Genomic DNA, 26,480 nt, shown 5'->3' on the forward strand with positions numbered 1-26,480 from the left:
GTTCCATCCAATTCTTGTTCATTTCTCTCATGTCTATCTTCATTTCTCGGCGTAATGTGTTCTTTGGTCTTCCTCTTTTCCTTTCGCCTTGAGGATTCCATGTGAGGGCTTGTCTTGTGACGCAGTTGGGTGCTTTCCTCAATGTGTGTCCTATCTACTTCCAGCGCGTCTTCATGACTTCTTCCTCCATTGGGATCTGGTTTGTTCTCTCCCACAGTACGTTGTTGCTAATAGTGTCCGGCCAATGGATCTGAAGTATTTTGCGTAGACAATTGTTAATAAACACCTGTATTTTCTGGATGATGGCTTTCGTAGTTCTCCAAGTTTCCGCCTCATACAGTAGAACTGTCTTGACATTTGTATTGAAAATTCTGATCTTGGTGTTGGTTGATAGTTGTTTTGAGTTCCAGATGTTGTTCAACTGTAGATATGCTGTTCTTACTTTGCCGATCCGCGCTTTCACATTTGCATCAGCTCCACCCTGTTCATCAATGATGCTGCCCAAATACGTAAAGGTTTTTACATCCTCCAAATCTTCTCCGTCAATTGTGATTGGATTGGTGCATTCTGTGTTGTATCGGAGAATCCTGCTTTTCCCTTTGTACATATTGAGGCCTACTGCTGCTGAGGCTGCTGCCACACTGTTCGTCTTCTCCTGCATCTGTTGTTGCGTTTGGGATAGAAGGGCCAGATCGTCTGCGAAGTCTAGATCATCCAACTGCATCTTAGATGTCCATTGTATCCCGCGCTTCCCTTCAGACATTGACGTCTTCATGATCCAGTCGATCACCAGGAGAAAGAGAAAGGGTGAGAGTAAGCAACCTTGCCTAACACCGGTCTTCGTCTCGAACGAGTATGTCAACTGTCCTCCATGCACGATTTTGCAGTGTAATCCATCATATGAGTTCTGTATGATATTGACTATCTTCTGAGGCACGCCGTAGTATCGAAGAAGTTTCCATAGTGTTATTCTGTCCACGCTGTCAAATGCCTTTTCGTAGTCAATGAAGTTGATGTAGAGTGATGAATTCCATTCAATTGATTGTTCCACAATGATCCGTAGAGTTGCGATTTGGTCTGTACACGATCTATCCTTACGGAATCCTGCCTGTTGGTCACGAAGTTGGGCGTCTACGGAGTCCTTCATCCTGTTTAACAATACCTTGTTGAAGACTTTTCCCGGTATTGAGAGAAGAGTGATGCCCCTGTAGTTATCACACTTGCTGAGATCGCCTTTCTTCGGTATTTTGATCAGAAGTCCTTCTTTCCAGTCTGTTGGTACTTGTTCCTCATCCCAAATCTTATTGAAGAGAATGTGGAGTATCCTTGCAGTTGCCGCTACGTCTGCTCTCAGTGCCTCTGCTGGGATGTTGTCCGGTCCTGCTGCTTTGCCACTCTTGATTTGTCTGATGGCCATGCTAATTTCTTCAATTGTTGGTGGGCCAACATTGATTGGGAGGTCCGTGGGTGCTGCTTCGATGTTGGGTGGGTTCAGTGGATCTTGTCGATTCAAGAGTTCTTTGAAGTGTTCTACCCACCTGTTTTGTTGCTCTTCAATGTTGGTGATTACCTTGCCTTCTTTGCTTTTCACTGGTCGTTCTGGTTTGCGGCGATTTCCAGAGAGTTTCTTTGTCGTGTCATACAATTGTCTCATGTTTCCTTCTCTTGCAGCCTTTTCCGCCGTCGTTGCTAAATCTTCCACATATTTACGTTTGTCTGTTCTGATGCTCCTCTTCACCTGTTTGTTTACTTCTTTGTATTCAGCTTGTGCCTTGGCTTTTTCTGCTCTTGTTCGACTGATATTGATTGCTGCTTTCTTGTTCCTCCTTTCTTGAATCTTATCCAGTGCATCAACAGTGATCCATTCCTTGTGATGGTGCTTCTTGTGACCCAGGACCTCATGACATGTTGAAGTGATTGCCTCTTTGATCCTCTTCCAGTTGCTCTCCACAGTAGTTCCTTCTCCATTGAGTAGATCATGAAAGGCCTGGAACTTATTGCTGAAGACTATCTTGAATTTGTTGAGTTTGTCAGTATCCTGAAGAAAGTCCGTATTGAACATTTGTGATATTGTCCGCCCCGTTGTTCAGTGCTTCTTAAGTTTCAATTTCGTCTTGGCGACCAGCAATTAATGATCTAATGCTATACCATCTCCTCTCTTGGTTTTGACGTCCTCCATCATCCTACTGAACTTTTTGTTGATGCAGATATGGTCGATTTGGTTTTGCGTGGTGTGATCCGGTGAAGTCCATGTGGTTTTGTGAATGCGCTTATGTGGGGATATGGTGCCGCCTATGACCAGCTTATTGAAGGCACATAGATTTGCAAATCTCTCACCATTTTCGTTTCTTTCTCCCAGTCCGTGTCGTCCCATGATGTCCTCATATCCAGTGTTGTCCGTTCCAACCTTGGCATTGAAGTTTCCCATCAGAATGGTCAGGTCCTTTGTTGGGCACTTCTCGACGATTGACTGCAACCTATTGTAGAATTGATCTTTAGCGTCTTCATTGTAGTCGTTCGTAGACGCATAGCATTGGATGATGTTCATTGAAATGCCCTCTTTCTTTGTTTTGAAGGAGGCTTTGATGATCCTTGGTCCATGAGATTCCTATTCTATAGGTGTATTTTGTGCTTGTTTAGACAGCATCAATGCAACTCCTTGTGTATGTGGGGCATTTTCTTCTTCATGGCCGGAGTATAACAGAAGTTCTCCTGAAGTTAGTCGTTGTTGTCCAACTTGTGTCCAATGTGTTTCACTGATTCCAAGTACCTCTAGGTTGTATCTCCTCATTTCCGCACCAATTTGGAAGGCTCTCTCGGTGTCCCACACTGTACGAACATTCCATGTGCCTAAATAAATGTTTGTTGTGGTTGTCAGAAGGGGCATCAACCTCGTAACTTCCGAAGGAATTCGGCTTTCATCATGAGGCGTCATAATTCTTCTAAATGAAGACCTTCTGACTCCCAGGGCAGAGTTTAAAAGGTTTGAATAATTTTTTCTGGTTAGCGTTTTTTTGACGAGTTAGTTTTCTACGGGATGGGGACGCTAATCCCATGCCCAACCCTCCTCATTTATGCGAGCTTGGGCCTGGCAGTAGCCCCCGGAGGGACTCCAGGCGAAGTTAGCAGTAAATAAATCCTTAGAATAAATGGTTCTGTAAGTCCTCGACATTGGGTGCTGACCATTTTAGTTTTATTGAACTCACTTAACTGAAGGCGCTCGGTCGTGCATCCATACCAGATCACGAGTGGGAACACCGTGCTCAACAACCCCTATAATCGCAGCCAGTCTAGATCAGTCAACCCTCGATATATTGATAACCTATCAAATATATTTTCGAACGCCCTCGGTTCCGACTTGTGATTTCACTTGGTGGGTACGATTCAAATTAGGTGTTACTGGTTAGAGCGTTGTCAAGCTCCAAATACCTGGTGTCTTCACATTCATTTGTGTGTTCAAGAGGAACCATCATTATGAATATCAATATTTTCACTGGCTTTCGTGTATATTTTTTTAATCAAACTTTGTTCTTATTCATTCATAATTGAATTTCACATCGTGCAGGTATGATATTTCAGAAAGTTTGCTCTAAAGACCTGGTCATTGAACGTTTTTTTGACGAATTTTTTCGGGACGGACATTATATTTTGACTGATCGCTCACGATTTAAGAGTAAGCGTTTGGTATCAGAATTCGAACTTGTTTTTCATGTTATTTGAGTTGTAAATCACTGTGCTTTTTGGGAACAAAAGCGAAACAAGTAAATAGATATGTACGTACTAACATGCACATGCTTAAGCATCCACAAAGTCTCATGTGAAGAAGTAACAATATGGAATGTATGGATGATGGGATAAGTGGGAAGATGGGAATAATTTATTTGTTTGGGTGTCAAATCAAATCATGTAGACGTATGATAAAATGGGTATAAAACAGGTTCTGGGTGAGAGCCATTATTCATCTCATCTGCAGTTACAGTTTCTTGGATTTCACAAGTTTCTTATTTTGTTTTGCTTACCATCCTAGGCTTGGCTTACTCACCAGCATTTATCTCAAGATGCAACACCGAAACGCATATATGGAACATATGACTTCGTCTTACGCTTTCAGTAATACCCCCGATGATTGAAAAGGAATAATAGTTGTGTTTACTAGGAGCCTGTGAACTTTGTTACCTGAGGTCTCCATCAAGAAGCACAGAGTAACAGGTTAGATTTGACGTATAAAACTGACCGTTTATACACCTACAGTATCGCGTCTTGACACAGACAGCTGAAAACATTACTCGCGTTAATTATCCACTACCAGTTGTTCGATGCATCACAAACCCCATGATATGTACCAAAATTTATAGTGAACATTCGGCTTTCATTAATACTATTCACATTTTGTATGACCAAATTTAGTACCCTGTTGTTATGACCAGTGTGTCTAGTAACATATCATGCTGGATGGGTAACTCATCACTGTAAATGCTGTAACGTTTGTAGCATTTTGATGTAGTCAGCAAACTGGCATGGCTCTTTTAACTTATTGTTTTTTGAATAAATTACTATTTTCCCAAAATGAAGCTGAACCACAAGTTAATAATCTTGGCACTAGGTGGATGAATATTTCTGAGTCATAATGCAATCAGTTAATTAAAATTCGTCACCGTAACATGAATTATTTTTTTCTCTGATATTTCCTCTGTACTAAACGTTAACGATGTTTAATCTACTAGAACTAAAACGAAAAGAACAAAATCTATTTTCTTTATCTATTAGTACCATAAATAGACATTTGTGTTCGTTGTTCTACATCGTCAGATAGCTTTTCTACGATCTAACAATTATATAATATGATCGATATAACCGATGAAACTAATAACAGCCCGTTTATAGACTGACTTTCAAGAAATGAAGTGTTTTTATTTGCATCTAACGTACATGATTTCAGTGTACTTTTACTCCTCACGCTTTCTAAATAAACAATGTGGAGGTACAATATTCCGTGCCCATCGTAAGCTACTCGATATTTGATGGTGAAGGGTTCCAATATCGATATATTCATAAGCCATTTATCCAAGTTATTATACATTCGTGCAACTAGCTTATTTATCCTCGCATGATGAGATTTGCCGCCAGAATAAGGTACACAGATGAGGTAAATTCTTATAACGAATCAAAATTTGTATGATTTGAACGCGGGTTGAAGAAGTACCTTCAACATTAAACAGGCGGTGCCCACAGACTGATTTTTGGGGAGAAACCCGAACTTCAGTTCTCTAACGTCTAGTTATTTGTTCTATTCGTGAGGTAGTTAGTACCCTTGTATATGAACATTCTTTAACAAACGAGTGCCTCACAGTCTTCATGACAGAAGATAGATGTATTTTTAACAACCAACCCTTTTTTTAATTACAAACGACCTGAGGATATCGACGTCATAATATTTACCAAGTTGTTGTTTGCGAAATCAAACTCTATAAATATCAGTGAGACGCCACCAAGTGTTCTACGAAGTAGGAATAAGTATGTTATTTGTCAGGAGTACTCTATAAGCTCTGCACTAAGGAATGTGCATCTTTAAACAACACAGATCTAAATGAACTAAATTGGAAATGAGCATGAGAAGTGATTTGGTGATGACACTCATTTCTCAGAAATAAGTGACTTTCAGATCTAGTGCAGAGAGATTAACATAACAAACGTGAGCTAGTAAGATAGGTAGAGTTGAGGGTGAAAAACAGTATATTACAATAAAAAACTAAGAAACTGTCGTTTCAAGGCAGCAGATCCTAGGGGTCACGAATTTAATTACGGCCTTAGGTCTGGTAATTCGGGCCATGAGGTTTACTTTTCCGGGACTGTTTTATTGTTGGTGGTTGGCTATATGCGTTAAAGAGAATGAACATTAATCGTATGTCGATTCCCGAGCTGCTAAATTCTAACTGTCGTTCACTAATCAACAAAGTGGACTATTTGCAATTCCTACTAAGTCAAAATATGTATCGTAATTGTGGTGTCATCACAATTCAAGAATCTTGGTTAAGTGATTTACAGGACGACTTTCTAGTATCACTACGTGATTTCAAAATTTATCTTCACGATCGATCAAACGATAAAAAGAGGTGTGGCGGCAGTGTAGCTACGTTTGTAAACGTAAACTGGTGTCAATCTTCGTTTGTGTGTTTTAAGTTTTCAAATGACTTTATCGACTGTCTAACTCTAAGATGTCGTCCAAAACATCTGAATAAATACAAATATGTTTATGTTACCAATATCTACGTGACTCCAGACTGCACATCATCTGCGCTATCTGTTTTCGCTGGTAAATTCACTGAGTTCGCTGTTACTGCCTTCAGTGATTCACTTTCAGTTGTATGTGGTGATTTCAATTCATGTGACTGTAGCTTCCTTACGTCATTAAGTCACCAAAATGTAGTAGATTTCTCTACAATTTTGGATGCTCATTTAGACTTAGTTTTCATTAATGATGTTGGCATATATATGACTCGTAAACGTGCTCCATTGTCTAGCTCGGATCACTGTATAATTCGTGTTCTACCTAAAGTATATGGAAGGCATGGGACGAGTATACTCTTACATCAAACCAAGAAAGTCAAATATAGGAATTACTCAGAAGAAAGTATCCGAAATCTGAAAAACATGTTTCATATGACTAACTGGGAATTATTTACAGATGACTCACTGGAAAACACTACTGATGTTATCACTTTTTACCTTAAATTCTGTTCTGATATTTGTTGTCCCACTGAAACCACTTTTGTAAGTTTTAACCGACTTACATCTTCACAACTAAAACGACTACGGAGGATGAAAGAAAGAATGTACAAGGAGAAGAACTCTAATGAAGTTTGTAAGCTAAATGGTCTGATAAACCTAGAGATTAGACGTCTCAACTGTATGTTTACTCAACAACTCTTGTCTTGTAAAAACTCTCCGAGTATGTGGAAACTCTTCAAAGAACTCAAAGGTGATAGGCATATTAGGAGCGATAACAAGCTGAATGTTTGTGACTTAAATAAGTCTTTTGTATGCCAGTCATCTGATGTGATGCTTCCTCTATCCACGGGTTTAAATAATAGCTGTGTTCCTACTTTCACTAAGACTGATGTACGAAGATGTCTCCAGTCGCTTAATTCATCCCGATGTTTAGGCCCTGATGGTATCCCAAACATCCTTTTTAAAAAGTGTGCTGACGTCCTATGTTATCCGTTCACAGCTATCTTTAACAGATCCTTCTCATCTAATCTCATACCGAAAATGTGGAGAAAGATGAAGATAATCTCTGTACCCAAGAAAGTATCTGGTGATAAGAATGTGAAATTTAGACCTATTGCAATAACTTCACCCTTCCTCAAAACCATCGAAATATTATTAATACTTCCACTTCAGCCTGCGATAAAAGAGCATATTGATCCGTATCAGTTTGCTTAGAGATGCAAAAGAAGCTTCTTATATGCTGCATCGCAATATAGTGTTCAACTTAGAAAAGGGTAAGAAGTATGTTCGATGCGCTTTTCTGGACTATACTTCAGCTTTTGATTCTATACCAAGACAACGTTTACTTAACAAGTTAATCAGCGTCAACACTGACAGCTGGATAACCAACTGTCTATGTTCCTACCTCTTTGGATGGGAACAGTACACTGTATTTGGAGGAAAGTGTTCAGAGTCTCTACCGTCTCATGAAGGTGTACCACAAGGAGCTGTTCTTTCACCTCTTCTATTCTCCTTTTTTCTGCATGACCTGCCATCTTCCACAGAAAACGCTTTTTTGAAATATGCGGATGATCTCACTGTATGTATGCCTATCTCTTCCTCCTTACACCTCATAGAAATGAAAGAGTTTTTGTCTCGTATTGATTGTTGGTCTGTTGGTAATGGTCTTATACTTAATCCGTCTAAATGTCAAGCTGTTAACTTCAGCATGAGACATGAATGGCATCTAAACACCATTTTGAGATCCTAAATGCTTGTACCATCGGAGACTCTTTGATAAACACAGTGTCGGAGGTCAATTATCTTGGTGTTACCTTTCCCTCTGATCTCTCTTGATCTTCTCATGTTTTATTGTTATCGAAGAAGGTTTTCCGTCTGAGTTACTACATATAAAGATTGCATGCTCTTGAGATCACTCGTCTTTAACTCTTACAATTTGTCAATTCTTGCATATTACTTATTATTTTTTACTGTTCTTCATTATTCTTTCCCGGGCTTTTGAGATATGAATTTGCTGTATTGCGGAGAGTGCTGAAGGCAGTTAGCAAGGTGTGTGGTGAATCTTTTAAGGTCATAATTAATATGGTTGTGGATAGACATCTAAAGTCATGCGAACTCCTGGCAGGTGTTATTTTATCAGATACTAACCATCCCCTTCACTCTTATCTTTCTCCTTGTATATCTGCTGGTAGAACGAGACGTAATTACATAAAAACCCATGCACTCAAGCAAAAGTATAAAAGTTCTATAATACCTTACCTAGCAAATATACTCTGTGACGAACAGGTTGTTAGAGTTAACCTAGTCAATAACCTTCATTCTTAACATGTCTCTACTTTAAAAAGTGTACATTTTTTCGGTCTGTTTAACCTTTTTTTTCTTTTTTGTCTTTGTTTCTGGTTTTCGTGTGTAAGAAAACTTGTTGAACTACTGTGTGCTGAGAATTCTATATTGCACTAAATTATAATATTGAATAAAGCCATTAAATAAATGAATAAAATATGGTTTATATTAGGTTATCCATTAATAAGCATCTGTAACCTCACACTATTGTGACTCAAGCCATCGTATAAATAGATACCGTCAGTAAAAAATCATAATTAAGATTTGAAAATTATGCAGTCTTCCAGAATCACCTACCGGACACTTTTTTTTATAAATTCAAAGTTTGTTTGAATGTACCATAGTTATTAAAACTCGAGTACAACAATCAAAATTGAAGCGGCGGGTGGTTTGGATTCTCCATGTCCACTGTTTCCAGTTTTGTCATCTATCACAAGGGAAATATGTTTCAGATCCATTCTTTGTCAAAGAATCATTCACTAAAAAGCACATTATTTCTAATATCAGTCAAAACTGACCGAAGCACTTATTAGCTGAGGTCTGTTTCACTGATCCAGTTACACTTATTTGAAAGTCCTAATCCATGAGCGATTTGGAAGGCAACGTCAATAATTGTCACTCAAAGGACCCTTCAAATCCAGATATTCACAATGGTACCCGGAGTGCTCATAGTAAATCTCGTAAGTTCTGTTTTCGAGGAATAATATTAATCTAAGCAGATAACTGTTCATCAAAAGAAACAGGTTCAGGTTTTATGCTGCTTAGCGTAAAACACTTATCAAAAGTCAAAAGGACTAAACAACGTGCAACAAGTATAGACAGCAATGTATCTGAAAGGAATGGCACAGAAACTTGTGAAACTTTGCCTTTCTCGAACTTCAGTCAAGTGGATGGTGTTTTAATGCCTCAGAACACTATGTGTGATGAAGCTATTCATGATGTTTATGGATCCGGATCTATCGAAGCTGAGGAGTTTGAAGACTTTGATGACCCAGAAGATGATATTGAAATTAACGATGATGGAAATGGAATAAGAGATGCAAGGATAGTATCCCAAAACTGTTTTGACGTTCGCTCTTGTTCAGTAATTCCAACCCCAGTTAAACCATCAAATGGTGGGGACATCTGTCAGGTAAGTCTATTTAAGTAAATCACTTGCTAACAGTATTTGTATTCAACAGTTTAACTATCAAATAGCTATATTGATTAGAGATGCCTTTAGTTCACGTGTAATATTATGTTTTTAATGTTTCTGAGAGATTTCTGGAAAGAATATTTTCGATCTTGAAAAAATGTGGATATCTTACTTTATGTCTTATAAAGCGAATCTACTATACTAGTGTCACTGAATAACTTGCTACGAGATGAACAACGAGTAAGTTGTTTCTTGTTAATTGATCTGGAAGCTAAACCTGTCACACGTGGAAAAATGTTAACAATAAAGTTCTGGTTTTTAGTAGTTAGTATTTTATTGCTTACATGTGCTTTTGGTATGTATCAGGTTAAATCAGGTTAGTTTGGTATAAACCAGGTAAGTTATTTCAAGTTAGAGATAACTTACAGATGTTATACCCTGAAGGCCTCTTAGCACTCGGGATAATTTCAAGCTAAGATTCCAAGTTATATGCATGCATTAAACGCACTATTTCAAATCGTCATTTTTTCAGTTCGAGCTGAAATAACCTCAATTTAAAGTATATGATATTTAGGGCATTTTTCCGTACATCAACCAGTAGTTAAACAAGCAATATGGTAATGTAAATTAATAAAACAGTAAAATTCCATGCTTCTCGTTCAATTCATCTGATAGTGGAATCTCTATAAATACTTCTATTCCGACATTATGCGACCGATTCTTTTGAAGTTAAGCTTCACTACACATAGCAACTAGTTTAAGCATATATATATATATATATACCTTTTCGTTTCAAGACAAATGGAGTTAGGTCATGACTCATCAGATCGGCTCCAAACCAGCTATTAATCTTAAGGACAATAACTGTCGTCAAAAAGCTTAGACAATATTGTTTTTCTTTCTAGTTCCATCCATCTACAAACTCTCAGTCATTTGTAAAGCCATTGAACGGTCGTTTCAGGCCATATGATTCTGCTGACAAAGTTTATGGTAAAAAGTTCACATCTATGTATCAAGATGGCTACCAACAAAACCATTGTTTATCTCCCATAACAATTCCGACTTCTGGACATCCTAGAAATCCAGAATGTCTCCAACCTTTCCAGAGTGGATCTATTTACCCTGCATATTCTCGTGACCCATGTGACCTAGTTTCAATAAACCCTATCATATCGAATATAGTGTCATCATCAGAATCTCCGCTCCATGTTGATTACTGTCCATCTTCGAAGCAAAACCTAAACATCGCGTATCATTTACGTGATCAAGGAACAATACCTGACCCTCACGGGTTTCGAATAAATTCGGACGTGTCGTACTCCAGGTCAATATGCAATATGGTCAATAATAATTATTCGGATCCTCCAAATACTTCAAACTGGGTAAATTTAACAAATGTACTGCATCCTACATATCATATTGGTCTATCTCCTCATTCCAGACATGGTAGCTATAATCAACCAATAACTTGTCTGCATCACCTACACCCATCAACATCATCGGGCAACACAGAGTCGACTGTGTCTGTAAACAACCATTTGACGTCGGACGTCGTTGCTATGGCTGCAGCGTCACTCCCACCACTGCAACCGGCTTCAAGATTTCGTAAGGCTCGGATACATGAAACCGTAGAGCAGTGGTCCTATGGTCGGTTTTCTGTACACGATTGTCATTTAAAAGCTGTCCCTGACTGGGTTAGTGAGCTTCAAAAAAGGTCGTTTGTACGCGAGAAAGCTGTTACGACTTTGGCAAACAAAAGAATCAAGTGTTTGTCATGTTTCATACCAAAAGGTACTGGTGAGTTTTGGTAAAATTATTTCTTACATTGTTATATGAATGGTTTCTATGATCATCTTAGAGACAAACTTTTTACTTTCTAACTTGGAATTTGTTGGGATTTTAGGATTAGGATTCGTCTTATTTCCGTGTTAAATTATGTGCCAGCTATCATTTGAAGTAATAAACCTATCAGAAAGGGATTGTATTTTAGAACTCACCAACATTACTTTGTTCTCATTTTTCTGACTATATATTCCTGTTGAAGTTAAAACTGAGTGAAAATTTCGTTCTGGACAGTGCTTTAAGATGTGTTTTCTGAAAATTATTTATTTGAAGAGGCTCGAATATGATTTCCTGGCTGTGTTGGAAATAACTCAGTTCAACCTCTGCGATTTTCACAAATGTAATGCCATGCAAAAATTATTCCGGAAATTTTGCATTGACTTCTCTGTGGTAGTTTAAGGATTAGACAAATATGTTTATTTTTGCATTAGTATAGGTGTATACTGATATCTCTCCATATATTGAGATGTTTTTGGCAAGGAACATGTGGTTATTTAATCAGTGTTACAGAAGACTATCACTAATTAGCTCAGGGTTCTAAGTATATCTTTGTGATACATAAATTTGCATTAATTCCTGGAAATTAAACATACCAGCTTTCGACTATAGTTATAGTTTTTGACATGGCCACATTTCACTTTTCGTATCAACAACTTAGAAAGTCTTTCTTATTATGTAATGTTTTGGTTAGGCACATGGTCTCGTAAAAGTCTGAAGTGAGTTGTTTTGTGAGAAATTTGCGTCGGGTGGTGTTCGTTTGGGATTTTTATTTTTTAGTTGAAACACCTTTCCGAATTCACGATGATCACTGGCGGTGATCAGTCATACGTAGCGTAGAATATAGCACAATTCGCAGGTTACCACTTCATTAACTCATTCACCAGCTAACTGGTTATGAGGTACACTAAATGTGTGGGTTAAAACTGACTTGTGGAAGTCGGTTACACCCTCAGTTCAAGTTAGTTTTAGTGCTCAACATTGCTAAGAGCTGGGGCAGGCTTGATATCGATCTCACAGTCAATAAATTAGGAGTTGACTGCTTTTAACCGTAGTTTCAAACAGCTGTCCTATATTATCTGTCATCACTGGGTATCTCGTAGCTTGCTTTCTTTGCCTAATGCTACCCTTGATTTTCGCGCTGTTATTAACCAACGTTCCAACAATAAGTTCATCTATATGCATAGTATACTATGTTACTTCAGGTTTACTGTGTAACGAGTTCCCGTTAAGCAGGAAATAAACTGATAAATATGCCGGTTACTTTATATGGTTGATAGTAAAGATTGTAGTAGTTGGTCATGACACTGCTTTCCAACCATTCGATTCACAGATTGAAGCCTATTTTTTATTATTCGGTTTTGTTAAATCATATTTGTTGATATAATAATCAAATTGTGTCATAATTTACTATTTACGGACCTTTGTAGGAGTTTAGATTAGTGGTATACTGAGAATTCTATTGTACTGTGGTATTAACGGAAACGATTATTCATATTCTACTACATTTAAAGTTTTCGGTAGCCTTAACAGTTTCAAGGTGGGATTCTGTTTTCTTTAAAACAGTAGTATTTTCATATAAGAGAATAAATAACTTCAGATTCTGCTTATTTGTTACTAGTCGCTTTCTCGTAGTAAATTTCGGGAAGTATTGTCTTGATAAAATACTGTTACATCTACGTTTTATAACTTCTGAAAACTGTTAATTACTATAAGTGTGGATCTGACTATTTACCTGCTATTGTATAGTGGATCAAAGATTACTGTTGTCTGACACAAGGAAGAAAGTAAGATTTTAGTTGATTTGTTTATGTACCCACCTCAAATCCACAACTAATCCAACAACCTTTCACCATCGATTCAAAACTATCATAATTACACTGTATTTCATATCTGGCCATTAGTCAAATTAGAATATATTGAACTAGACAGTAGTTGATATAAATTAGTCAGTAAATAAATGAATTTATACGATTTACATCAATATGTCTAACTGGATTAGCTAGCAATGTAAAGATTACTGAGTTGCATATGTAATTCTTCCTGACACAAGGAGACTGTGTTTCTGAAGCGGGTTGAATTTCTTTTACACTAATAGTCAGTTGACATTTTTATTTTTGTTTACAGAAGATAAAGAATTATCTGTGTTCCCACGAGCCACACATGACTCTGCACATGTCGGTGCTTCTGTCGACCCACATTCCAGACACGCTCATGAGAAAGTAGATGCCCTGGAGAATGAATTAGAGGCTCAATCAATGGTTTTGAGTAATGGGTTTGCAGGAACTAATCTTTTCTCTTTTTGGAATAATGGTCTTCGTGTTCATAGTCAAGTTCCTTTCACGGCTATTCACATACGCAGTTCTGAACCAGTTTATGATTCTTGTGGGAATTGCGATAACGCTTCGCAAGATGTCATTGAATTGGAATGTAAGGACCAGTCAACCTGTGCAATCAATGGCCATTACGAACATTCCGACTCTGTTGACTCTTTATCGCAAAGAGAAAATAGAATTCAGGGTGACAAAATCGAATTTCCAGATAGTTCTGCAACTCCTCTATATGCTTCAGACCCTGCTACTGCGTATTTGCGTCGACAAAACATGGGTATATCAAATTACGTAAATAAGCTGTCAATTGTTACGGAGTTGGAACAACATTATGATGACTCAGCAACCGCACCTCTAAAAACTTCAGATATGGCTACTGTCACCAAATCAGATTCCACCTATACGGATTCCAAAAAGGTTTCCAACCGTACCTCTGAATGTGGCAATTCGCATATGGATGAAATTTGTTGCTGTAAAACTTCGGAAGCTATTTCAAATAATGCTCCCCCAGTTAGTCCAAATTCTAGTTTCGTTCCCAACAGGCCTCATCAAATTCCACTTGAATTACAAATTTCAGCGGAAATTTCGAAATCTAGACTCCGATTGTTGGACTTACTACCCGATGATGATAACAACCTGGGACGCGAATGTACTAACATATTATCTATAGATCCAAATGTACAACGTCTGATAAATACGGAAGGTGCAAAACTGATCAACAAATGCGAATCTGAATATAGTTTTTCAAAATCTAACAATTCGGGTGGTTTTTCTATGAAATCATTAAAAAATAGTGGATCTTACTCGCAATCTTGTCGCCGTTCAAAAAGCTTTGATGACAGCTCGTGTATCAGTCGTTTGAATAGAATTAAAAATAATAGGTTGTACAATTCTGACATCGTCAAAAGGTTAGTGCCTTTTCATTTTATATACATGGTAATCTTTATATTTGCTGAAGTTTTTCCTTATTTTTTGACCCAAAAACTAACTGAATGTTAGGAGTCATACTTCAAAGAACACTGGTTTAGTATCTTTAGTTTACCTTGGTTTGGTGGTAGGGATTGTCTATCGTGATATCTCAGTAGAGTTATAGTGAATGGAAGACATCGTTTCAGGTCCTGCCATGCCAACAAGGTCAATTGGATACTGTTAAAACTTAAAGCCGCTAATCAAGGTCCGAAGGCAGAGCCATGCAACTGACTGTACCGGATTGTGGCGACAATAAAGTGTTTCCCTTCTGCCTTCTCAAGACGGAAGGAAGGGTTTAGAAAAGGTCAACTTTAAACATGTCATACGCCACTTTACCCCACAGATTTCAGTCTCCAGTTGCATCAAGATACATCAAAAGTTTTCATAGAAAAACCATGCGTGATCAGCCTCAAGGGGCTGTTCTTTGAGCCCTGCGGTCTCACGCTGAGGTGTATACAGCCACTACCAACTCATTTTCCTTTTGAGGTCCCCAAGGAAAAGTTACGACTGTTCTCATCATCTAATCGCACTCGAAATCCTCTTGTCCACTATCAAATCTCTCCGTTACTTCTCAACCTTCCTAATGGTCTTTTCTACCTTTACTGACGCTGTTACTACCTGTACTACTCTAGGATTTGTTTTGATGACTTTATACCGTTGTAGTAATGTGACATAGCAACTTGGACCGTTTCATTTGTGTGCTAATTTCTACTTTCTGTGTGACACTGAATATTTTTATTTCTACTGTCGGCCCTTTCAATACGACGGTCACCAAGCACTACCAATGCTAAAGATTCGAGTTCACAAAATTTTATCCCCGGTTTCTTGAAACTGCACCCTAAACTACATGTTGAAAATTTCAATTTTCAAACATTGGAGTCAGACAACAGGCTCCTCTAACTAGGACTAGAATCCTTAGGTTTCGATGTATGCTGTGCCTACAAAACAATCATATAGAATCCAAGCGTGATCATTTGACTCCACTTAGTCGATATCGAAAACCGCCACGATATACCTCCCATATATCTAGGGTTTTGGCTGCTACTTCTCGTGACCTCTCTGGTTTTGATATAACACTGAGCTTGGATGCAGCAGGACAGGTTCTCTTGTGCATCATCTGACTTGACAGGGGGGATGAAAACGCGGGAAGATATGAACAAATGCTATCGTCTTTTCTTCGTCTCTACCTACCCTCCCACTGACTGTCGCTCGGGCTACATAGAGGACGTTCTTTGGAAAGCTTTCCGCTCTCCTACAAAACGTCAAACTCTCAAACGTCATAACTAGCAGACTCAAGTAGGCAGTTTAAATCAGATACATGGGTGCGTCTTACATTATCTCAGCTCAGTGAACAGACACCGGTACCGTCTAGTCCCTCAAATGCCCCGGTACGACCGAGAGTGGGTAGAGTCCGCTCTCCCTCTCGAAATACTCTCACATGACCACGCGTATATAGCCTCTGCCAGGGAAGTCCTACTCGCTACCTTCTCGTGGGGGGTGTTGTTTACGAAATTCAGGGGACGAAAAGCGAGTGTCCGACGCTTTAACCGGGTTGGTGGGTACGGAGAGTTCTCCTAGGGAAGTTGGAAAATCCTGGTTCCAAACTAATGGTGCACATAGGCTCTAGTATCCTGAAGGAACAAATGGTGTATGAACCAATCGTTGGGCACCGGCTACTATGTGACTGCATCTCCTTACGATGCTACACTGCATTGTGGATCAGACCTTTAGGTCGAAGGCTCCAGGTGTGGCATCGTATGAAAACCACCTTCGGTTTGGGCACACGGGCAAATATCACAGCCCTCACACAAATCAAATGAGATATGTGTGGCGCATATGTATCTGATGCCTCCTTATACCATTATCTATGTGTTCAAATAAATAAACAAATATGATTGAGTATTTTCATTTCATAATTATTAGAGACTATTTAAAATTAGTACTTTAAAATGATGTGATAGGATAGAAGATGTATTTTCTCTAAATCATTTGTAATCTATATAGATAAAGCTTATTGTACGATCAACAATAAATGCCAGAGATTAGAATTATTTTTAAGGCTGAAAAAAAGAACATTGTACATATATGTATTCTCTATATCACCTTTTATAAATTGAAATATATACGAATTAATAAACGTGCCAATATCATTATTTTATACTTAGAGATAGTTGTTAACTTTTATTCTTCTATTTATTCTTTCATTTGTATTCCTTGATTTTATCATGTGTAAATAAAATCGTCTAGTGCGATTTTACGTGGACAACTGGTCATTCTTAAAAGGATCAAATTTAAGCACAAGGAAAGGCACTATCTAACATGGTGATCCCACAAATCTGCCCTAAAATATGTGTAAATGGATTATATCACCATCAGCTATCGCTAGAGACTCAAAAGACGCTCATTATGGAGCACATATTCAGACTGATTGTGTTCGAGTGAAAGCACTCATCTGTTTGTCTTAATGGAGGTAGAGAGGTCACATCAATAAGACTTTGAGACTCAGCTTATTGATGAGGAAGTCTGGAACAACCAGAAAAAAATTAGTCAGTCATGAAAGTGGAATGCAGCATTATGTAGGTTGACTAGTTATCCAAACAGTTGTGAAATTGCATTGATGTTTACCAGTTACTTAAACCAAAACAGGGAAAATCAATGTATTTCGGTTACGACTACTGAAGGGAGGGATGCTCTGTAATCTATTCCATAAGGCTTGGAATAGGATGAGGAGCAAAAGCAACCTAAACATAAACTGATGAAAGGTCTACGCGATGGTCGTTAGTTACGATGGGTAGCGAACCCAGACGAAATGGAAAAGGTAACGGCTGTGAGGAACAATAGACAAATTTTCAGATTTACCTAAAGCTCGGTATTGAAAATTTGGGTGTTAGTAAGAGGGGAAATAATCCAATTTCAGCACAGAACATTGGAACTATGGGTGCAACACTTTTGAGACGAGTCTAACTCATCTCCCACGACTCTCCAGTTACCTACTGTTACCAAACGGTCTGGATGGGATATCAACATTGGCCTTCCAACTCTTTGTGAAATTGAAAAATCCATACTTACTCGAGGGCGAGAATGAGGAACACCAAGATGGAAACATTCCAGTTCTGAAAGTTAGATTTACTAAGATATCGACTAGAATACGGGAACTGAATTTAATCCCGCCTAACTAGACTCGATCACCTATCGTTCTATTTTATAAGACAAAAATCTTTATGCGGTCACTACGAAGGAATCAGTCTAATATTGTGTCTAAAATCAGCTCTTTAAGAGCAAACCATGAACACCGGACCATTTTCACTCTTGAACCTGTATATTTCAACCAAATGTTCCCCCTCTACCAGGTTCTGAAACACAGACATTTCTACCGACTCCCAACCATAGTTATATTTCTTGACAGACAGCACCTAACTTCCTTGGCTGAGGTTCTGAGGCAATCTGTCATTGAAAGGCGTATCAATGAAGTCATTAGCAGTGTACAGGTTTTCTACACTACTGGCCGAGTTAGAGCTTATGGCGAATTGTCATCGGAAGTGGTCACTTCGAATGGTTTTCGTCAAGGTTGTCCGCTTTCCCCACTTTTATTTAACTTTGTCATAGACATGCTTCTAGAGATAACACTTTCATCGTCTGACGTTTCAGGGATTGATCTACCAGGAGATTCACTTGTTGACTTAGAATATACACATAATATAGTTTTATTTGGTGAAAAAGCTGACGAGATTCAATCTTTTGACCACCCTAAGCAGCAGTGCAAGGATGTTTGAGGTGGGGTTTTCTCTGTCCACATGCTAAATGTTAGTTCCGGATAAGCCTGAGTCAGCGCCTGAATTGATGATACGGAAGGAAGTAGTTGGACCCACCAACCTTGGGAGTCTCATCAGTACTGACTTTCCCGTACCTGACGAGATTTCGGCACGAATTCAGAAGGCTCAATCGACTTTTGCCAACTTGTTTGAGTTGCGGCGTAGGCGAGATATCTGTCCGCCAACCAAAGAACGAGTTTACCACACATAAGTTTTATCCGTTCTACTTTGTGGGTGTGAAACATGGCCATTAAGAATAGAGGTTGTTCGTAGATTACTGGTATTCGATCACAGGTAACTTCGAAGTATTGCTCGTTTATTTTGGGACCATAGTGTAAGCAATTCTTGGGTTAGGCATTGGTTACCATGTCAGGATGGCAAATAGATTGATGATGTAATAAATCTTCAGCTGAGTTGGCTGGAACATGTGTTTTGCGTATGTTCAGCCGCCACTTGCCTCCGCGGGGGATGTCTGGTGTAGGAGAAAGTTAGGGGCGGCCAAGCTAAAACTTGGCATCAGTCCTTGAAGTCACTAACTTCTAGTCTTGGCCATGTTGGTAGATGCAAACTACTTGGTTGGGGTCCGCGTGACTATCGTAACGAATGGTTTGAGACTCTGGGTGACATGACTCAGAATCGATCACAATGGTCCAGGTGTGCACACTTGTTGTCTTCCCTTAAACCGTGAGATTAAAGTCGCTTTATATCTTTCCTTCAACGAACTAATTCTTTCTTCATGTACTATATTCTTTTACACAATCTTTCGTTTATATATTACTACCATTGAAGTGACTACTATGAATCCGGTGTTCATCTTGGTGTGTTAATGAGGTGTGGGGCAACTTGGATCGATGCATATATGTCCCTGGTCCTACCTTGTAGCTGACTGACTGACTACTCCTACGCCAGTCAGTCAGCTACAAGGTAGGACCAGGGACATATATGCATCGATCCAAGTTGCCCCACACCTCATTAACACACCAAGATGAACACCGGATTCATAAAAGTTAATTCAGAGGTGGTAATATATAAAAGAAAGATCGCAATAAGGATATAGTACATGAAGAAAGAATTAGTTCGTAGAAAGAAAGATATGAAGCGATTTCAATCTCTTAGTTTAAGGGAAGACAGTTTTTGGGTGATATGGTTCAGAATTGTCCAAAATAACGCAGATGCACTCACTCTCTGTCTTCACATCCTTATTTTCTAGATTATCTCAATTTTATTCCACGAACCCATATTTCATCGAATCATATTCTCTATGCCAAATCTTTTCCACTGCAACTGATACTGTTGCTATTTCTATCACTCCAGGATATGGTTTGATTAGTTCATTTGATTGTGCCAATGTACATTGGCAACTTTAACCAATGCACATAAGTTCTAGGTTATCTGCTGTTGTTGACTAACTAGATGAGAATAACATGGAATCTTGAAATGATGAATAATTCTCTTTCATGTATCCTAACGAAGTATGTTCAAGTTTTCATCGATAAACAATTTTTTTATCCAGTGTTATTCCGACTTAATATAGTGTAATGTACTACTTCCTTCCAGTTGCTTTAAGAACAATGTTCGTCAGATGATTGATTATAGTTCACAGTTTCCTTGTTTATTATTGCTAGCGTTTTGGTATCCATTGTGTATTAGTTTTTAGCGTTTGATTATACTTCTTTTATGTATAAATTTACCTAGACTATTACTGTTACCTTAACGATTGCTATTATTACATATATTTTTACATTAGGACATGCGCTCCTTTAACTGTTAATAATGTGACCAGTTCTGGATCACCAAAAGGTATAAAGTTCCCTAGCGATTTTGCCGAGGAAGTTGAATACTACCAAAATTCCAGAGAATCTTCGCTATTATCAGATCGTCTCGAGGCTCGAATCCGTGCTAGTATGGTAAGTTGGAAACCTCATTAACCGTGGTGGATTGTTGTCTGATGAAATATTGGGATATATTCAGAAAGCTCGGTTGGCTTTTAGAAAATTATACCACTCTGTTAACGAAATGGGGTGTATACTGCTCAATGATTCGCTATATTTTACTTCATGACAATGAAAAATGACTGAAAGTCGAGGACATTCGTAGGTCACGTATCTTTAGAGCATTATTTGTGTATGCGTGGTCCGCCATTTGTGAATAGTGATAGGGTTAAAGGTCGAGTATAGGTAAATATAGCAAAGCGTTTGGTGAGATTATGAATCTGCATCAATTGAGGTGGCTGAGACATATTGTTTCTACTGAGCCCCCTTCCACCTCAACGTATGATCCTAGCTGGTGTAGGAATAGCTTGGGATTCAAAGCAACACTTCAAAAAGTCCACGTTGCAATATACACAGTAAAAACACCATGAATTTCTTTTCATACCATTCACGATACAGTTTCCATCAAAACCGCTTCAGATACAGTGTATACTACTTTCCTCTTCGGATATAAATGTCTTCTGTTACAGCGTTAAATAGAATTGCAGGAATCAATTGAAATCTGGTGAGTTTTTATATCACTAATTATTAAGTGAAATACCACAGAAATGGGATTGAATTTTAAAGCACAATTCACATACATGGAAAATAAACAGCTAACTTTCATCTAATATACTCGTCTAAACTTGAGTAGATTAGGATGCAGCAAAAAATATTGGTACATTACTCATGTCATTTGGGTTACTTTGCTTTGTAAAAGATAGGCAATATAAGCGCAAGATTCAGTTAGTCTAAGTCCAAGTTCGCATCAAATAGCTGTGATAATGAGATGATAAACAAACATTTAATTTGTCTTTAGGGCGAAAGAGAAAGTTCTTAGTACGACATCAGCCATAGGCAGATACGTCCGTTCTTAATCTACATCTTGATTTCCGGTGTTATCCCATACTTTTTATCCTATGATTTTATTTTTATTCAAACCTTATTCTCCATTCCTAATTTCTCTCCATTCATGAATGATATTACTATAAAATTACTTTTATTTATTTCGTCCAACTATACTCATATATCTCAGCAACCTAGGCTGATGCACGTTTGTGCCAGGTCCCATGTTACTTATGATGGACTAAATTTCAGTTGGCTGCATTTAATATGGTCAAGTAAATTTGTTGTTGATTAATTTGACTTTTTTGTGACATGTGCCTTCTGAAACAAAGATCCCTGTTGTGTTCATAAAGATTGTCTTGGTATGTTAAGCAATAGTTTTGTTTCTCTATTTATAGGAGGCCATTCGTTCGACATTAGTCAATAGTTTTCGAGATGAATTGGCAACTGTTCTGGCTGAGAATGTCAATTTACGTTCAGAAATAACTCGATTAAACTCAGAGTTAACGCTTATCCGAAGTTATCAGCATGCCTTCTTTGCTATTCGACCATTTGTCCCACCTGGCTTATGGGAAAATATTTGTGTTCAACAAGGATTACCTGTATCATCTTTTGATTCAGAGTACCAATCACCTTTTAACCCCCAGGTTTCCCGGTAAACAACAAATCTTCATCGCTATCAAACAAAGAGCGTTTTTCTATAATTTCCCATGAATTGTCAGTGCAATAGTTATCCCCACGGCGATTTTGGCCGCCAAAATCCTGATCTCACTGCTACAAAAAACATACGGAAAATGTTTTATCAAGTTGATTTGCTTCCTGTACAAGATTTTTCATGTTTCTACCGATTATATTTTCGTTTCTCGTTTTTTTAATGTTACTCAAGTTAGCTTGAGATATAATCGTTTTGTTCTTCGAGATCTGCAAACAAGTATTTATCTGCCAAAGCAACTAACGATAACTTACGCCTTCGATTCTGTTCTACTTCTCTTTTTATGTTAGCCTCTTTTTACCAGGCTCTTTCATCCCCGCAACTATCACTTGGTGTTGCTGTTTGAGTTCAGGCTGTTTTGACAACAGTAACTGTACACTTTTACGTGAACACCCTGCCATGCTTTCTCAAGTATGTAGGCCTGAACTGTGATTTTCGAAGACTACTTGTGATGTTTCCATGTTTGTATTAAAGCGAAACATGTACAGTTTTATAGATTGTATTTTTGTGTCTTAATGGTACTCTCGATTTCTGATTCTTTTCTCTTTTCACCTTAATATTCTAATTTCGTGATGACTGGTAAATATTTATGCTAATGTAACGTAGTCAATATATGTTCATAATTTGAATTTTTCAGTCACTTTTGTCAGTATGTACACATCGTTCGTCGTTCCCCTCAATTTGCTTATTGTTGCACTGTATTTACGTTTTTATTCGCTCTTTTTGTCTTATCGGCTTCTTTTAGTACATTTTCGTTCCTGGTGATGTTGCTTGTCAAAACCTAACTAGCCACATATTTTCACTTCCAACTCTGACCTTTGTTTGCGAACTATGTATCAACATTTTCTACCATCAATGGCTTCGATGAGATTATACATTCCTAAAGTGACCAAACTCACTTGACATGCTTTTTTAAAAATTCAAATGTTTTGTGCCTAAACAGCTATGCATTTGTGCCTGTCATTGGTTCGAAATTTTTTGAAGCGTTTGAATTTCATTTTACCGTAATGGGAGTATTCGATTCTTTTATTGCATGGCTTCATGTTTCGTTATTTTGGTTTTCGTGTCAATCAAAATTCGTGGATTCTACAAATTTTTAGGCCAGATTCTGTAGAAAGGTAATTGTACTTAATATCATGGACTAGTCCTTTTTGTGTTTATCACTATAATTCATTGTAAATAATTTTTGCATTGTCTGTGATTCTATTGTAAATGCTCACAAAATTGTAAACGTAAGACCACCTCTTTTGGCCTTTTCTGTTAACCTTTTGTTCTGTCAGTGTTCCCATCCAACTAGTCAAAGTTTTAAAATATTCAACTTTGACGTTTATGTACTTAATGTAGATTAGTAGACTTCATTTGTTAACTTTATTGGCATTTTCCAGGTATTAATATTAGTCAACATTCCTAAATTCATTGGTAGTGAAATATATTTGAAAAAAATACAGTACTGGAAGTATTTAATCATAATAAACTTAATTGCTACTCATAATTGATTCTTTGAATTAAGCCATTAAAAACCGTCATAATTAATGTATACCTTAAAACGGGAATCGGGTTATCATTAACATCTTGCTCTGAAATTAGAGTTAGTAATTATTTCTTAATGACGTCATATTAGCAGAATAAGGGAGAAAATATGCATCTGTATTAATCAAATCCTGAATAATATTGCGGCTGGTCATTAGGAAGGAAGTCGACTATCTATGCTGGTAAATTCCTTTGTTTCTTAGTTGAAGTATTATACAGTACTGAAGTAACCATTAGATTATAGAAAATTATATGACTGAAGCATTCAATATACATGTTAATCGCTTAGCTGATGAAATAAGAAATACGTGGTGGGGTGGAAACGACTACCATGTAATCTATATATAATGTGCGGTAACTATAGATACATCAGTAAACTACTAAGACCAACAATGCGTCAGCTACAACAGTACTGGAAGAACATAGAGGAAAATTTAAAATAATCATAAACCATTAAGGATTAGGAAGCAGGATGAACCAACCAGATAATTTTCTTAGATCTAGGTGGTCAATTAGTGTAGTTTCCCTGCGATTATATCAGTAGTTGATCTGTCAGTCTCTTAACTATGTGAATACTTGTGTAATATTGTATATTGTTGCGGTTTCTTTTCGTTTACGAATAAATTGTTAGCCCGTTTGTTATCTTATGAGATCTCAAAAATTGTGTTATGTATGACACACTGGTCACTTTTACTTTTTCTACCCTGTAAATAATTTATATAAATACTGCTTCGAGAACATAAAATCTAAGTTTTGTCTACGGATTCAATTATGAAATACCGGTTTTTATTATACAATCGCAATTATACTCTGAAATACGTTTTTAGCTTACCAGTATAAACTGTTTATGGTAGTTTCATTGCATTGAATATTTTTCAATTTACTCGAAAAATTTCTACGTATCAAGTATGCCTAATCTAAGAATTAATACTTATTCGATAAGTCGGAGAAAATTTTTTTCCAAATCAGTAATTAAATTTACTAATATTCTCATGAAGTGTTTGGGATGTCACGTATAATATGCAACGCGAATTCATATAGGTTTGTTCAAATGAATAAATAACCTCATCAAATTTCTGGATATATATATATATATATATATATATATATATATATATATATATATGAGATTATTTTCCTAAGTAAACTGGATATGTACACGAAAGGAAAATGAATATAATTGTAAGCAAATTTGTAACCTGTTCGATGGCCTATTCTGTGGTATATGCAGACGGTAATGTAGACGTTCACTGTTCAGTTCCTGCTATGATCGAAGTTTCATTTCTAATTAAATTATCGTTTCGACCCTTGGTTATGAGGTTATTGAATCATTTTCGCTGCAAGTATGTACGTATTATTGGTCAGAATTATGTATATCAGTTATAATCTATCCATCAACTCAACAAATAGATTAGAATCAGCAATTTTATGTACTGTACATATTTCAGTAGTGATTAGATTGAAGTCTCTTTAATTGGCACAATTCTATTCGGTCGTCGACTAATTATTATAATCTCCTTGTAATACTGTGATTAATAATCATTTACGCTTTATATAATTTAGCCACATGGTTATTCGATTATTTTCTGTGCTTATGATTCATTACACTTTATTTATTACGCTTACTTGTTGGTCATACGCTTATATTTATTTTCTCTGTTCCTAATTGATTTGATAATCCCATTCTAAATTTATTTAGCTAATTTTTCGCATCTATCGATTGAAATCGATGAGTATATATAAATGTTTGGGAATGCGATAAATATATGACTTGGAAACCTTGGATCTAAGCTTCTTGCTATTTGGTATTCGTTAGCAAGGTATACCTTTAAACTTTAAGAAAATAAAATTCCCTGGAGGATTCGAATCTACATCGCTCGGCTTCACGTTCTGAATTATTTATTTTATTTATTTGCTTGAACACAGAAATATTGGTACAAAAGGGCACCGATTACATATGCGCCACACAAGTCACTTGATTTTTGTATGGGCTGAGATACTGCCGGGTGTCCAGGCCGAAGAAAGTGGTTTTCACACGGGGCCACACCTGGAGCCTTCGGCCCAAAGGTGTGATCCACAAGGCAGTGGAGCAACGTCAAGAGGTGCAGTCCCATGGTAGCAGGTGACCAATAATTAGTTCATACGCCATTTGTTCCCTCAGGATACTGGAGCCCATGTGCATCATTGGTTTGGAATCAGAGTTATCCAACTCCCCTAGGTGGATCCTCCATGTCCACCATCCCGGTTAAAACACAGGCATTCGCTTTTCATCCTCTCAATTTCGTGAGGAACCCCCCCTCCACGAGAAGGTAGAGAGTCGGACTTCCCTGGCAGTGGCTATATACACGTGGCCTCGTGAGAGCATTTCGAGAGGGAGGGATGACTCTCACCACCCTCGGCATTACTGCTAAACTATTCGGGACGCGACAGACCTCATGCAGAAGTGAATAGTGACCATTGTCATGTTTACTTAGTACGTTAGTGGTTATCGCACTCTTTCGATGAAGTTACTAGACATCGCGTATATTATGTTGTAATTTTGGGCGGTAGGAGGCAATTGAGTGGAAACCGTGGACCTTTTGAATTCATATCTTTTTAGCAACGTTTATTTTCGACTTTCACTCCGTGATTGACCGTAAAACGTTTTTGAAGAAGGACATTAATATTGGGTGATTAAGTTATCATTTTGCCAATCATATTTAATTCGTGACACTATATGACTGATCATCAAACAAATCGTTCAGTTGCAACTTTTCACTACACTTT

The 26,480-nt window shown here is 37.6% G+C and overlaps 1 protein-coding gene across 3 annotated transcripts; it reads left to right on the forward strand.

The window, feature by feature from the left end:
• The first annotated feature begins 8,895 nt into the window (after nucleotides 1-8,895).
• On the forward strand, nucleotides 8,896-24,794 carry MS3_00009795 (uncharacterized protein). 3 transcript variants are annotated; one of them, XM_051218193.1, is made up of 6 exons: nucleotides 8,896-9,251; nucleotides 9,291-9,703; nucleotides 10,612-11,497; nucleotides 13,673-14,783; nucleotides 20,404-20,563; nucleotides 21,871-24,794. In XM_051218193.1, exons 1-6 carry the CDS (start codon nucleotides 9,155-9,157, stop codon nucleotides 22,129-22,131), a joined length of 2,928 nt encoding a protein of 975 aa, XP_051074031.1. In that variant the 5' UTR covers nucleotides 8,896-9,154; the 3' UTR covers nucleotides 22,132-24,794. The 3 variants fall into 3 exon arrangements, with proteins under 3 accessions (XP_051074031.1, XP_051074032.1, XP_051074030.1); XM_051218195.1 differs by having other exon boundaries at nucleotides 8,896-11,503; nucleotides 20,404-24,794; XM_051218194.1 differs by lacking the exons at nucleotides 20,404-20,563; nucleotides 21,871-24,794 and having other exon boundaries at nucleotides 8,896-9,242; nucleotides 9,288-19,339.
• Nucleotides 24,795-26,480: the final 1,686 nt, after the last annotated feature.

This window comes from Schistosoma haematobium, chromosome 1 (assembly GCF_000699445.3).
Source record: "Schistosoma haematobium chromosome 1, whole genome shotgun sequence".
Classification (NCBI taxonomy): Eukaryota; Metazoa; Platyhelminthes; class Trematoda; order Strigeidida; family Schistosomatidae; genus Schistosoma; species Schistosoma haematobium.

Coding starts and splice junctions, on each gene's coding strand:
- MS3_00009795 (XM_051218193.1), top strand. CDS start 9,155: ATGAGCGATTTGGAAGGCAACGTCAATAATTGTCACTCAAAGGACCCT. Junction 11,498..13,672: donor GTCATGTTTCATACCAAAAG/GTACTGGTGAGT, acceptor TTTTGTTTACAG/AAGATAAAGAATTATCTGTG. Junction 20,564..21,870: donor CTCGAATCCGTGCTAGTATG/GTAAGTTGGAAA, acceptor CTCTATTTATAG/GAGGCCATTCGTTCGACATT.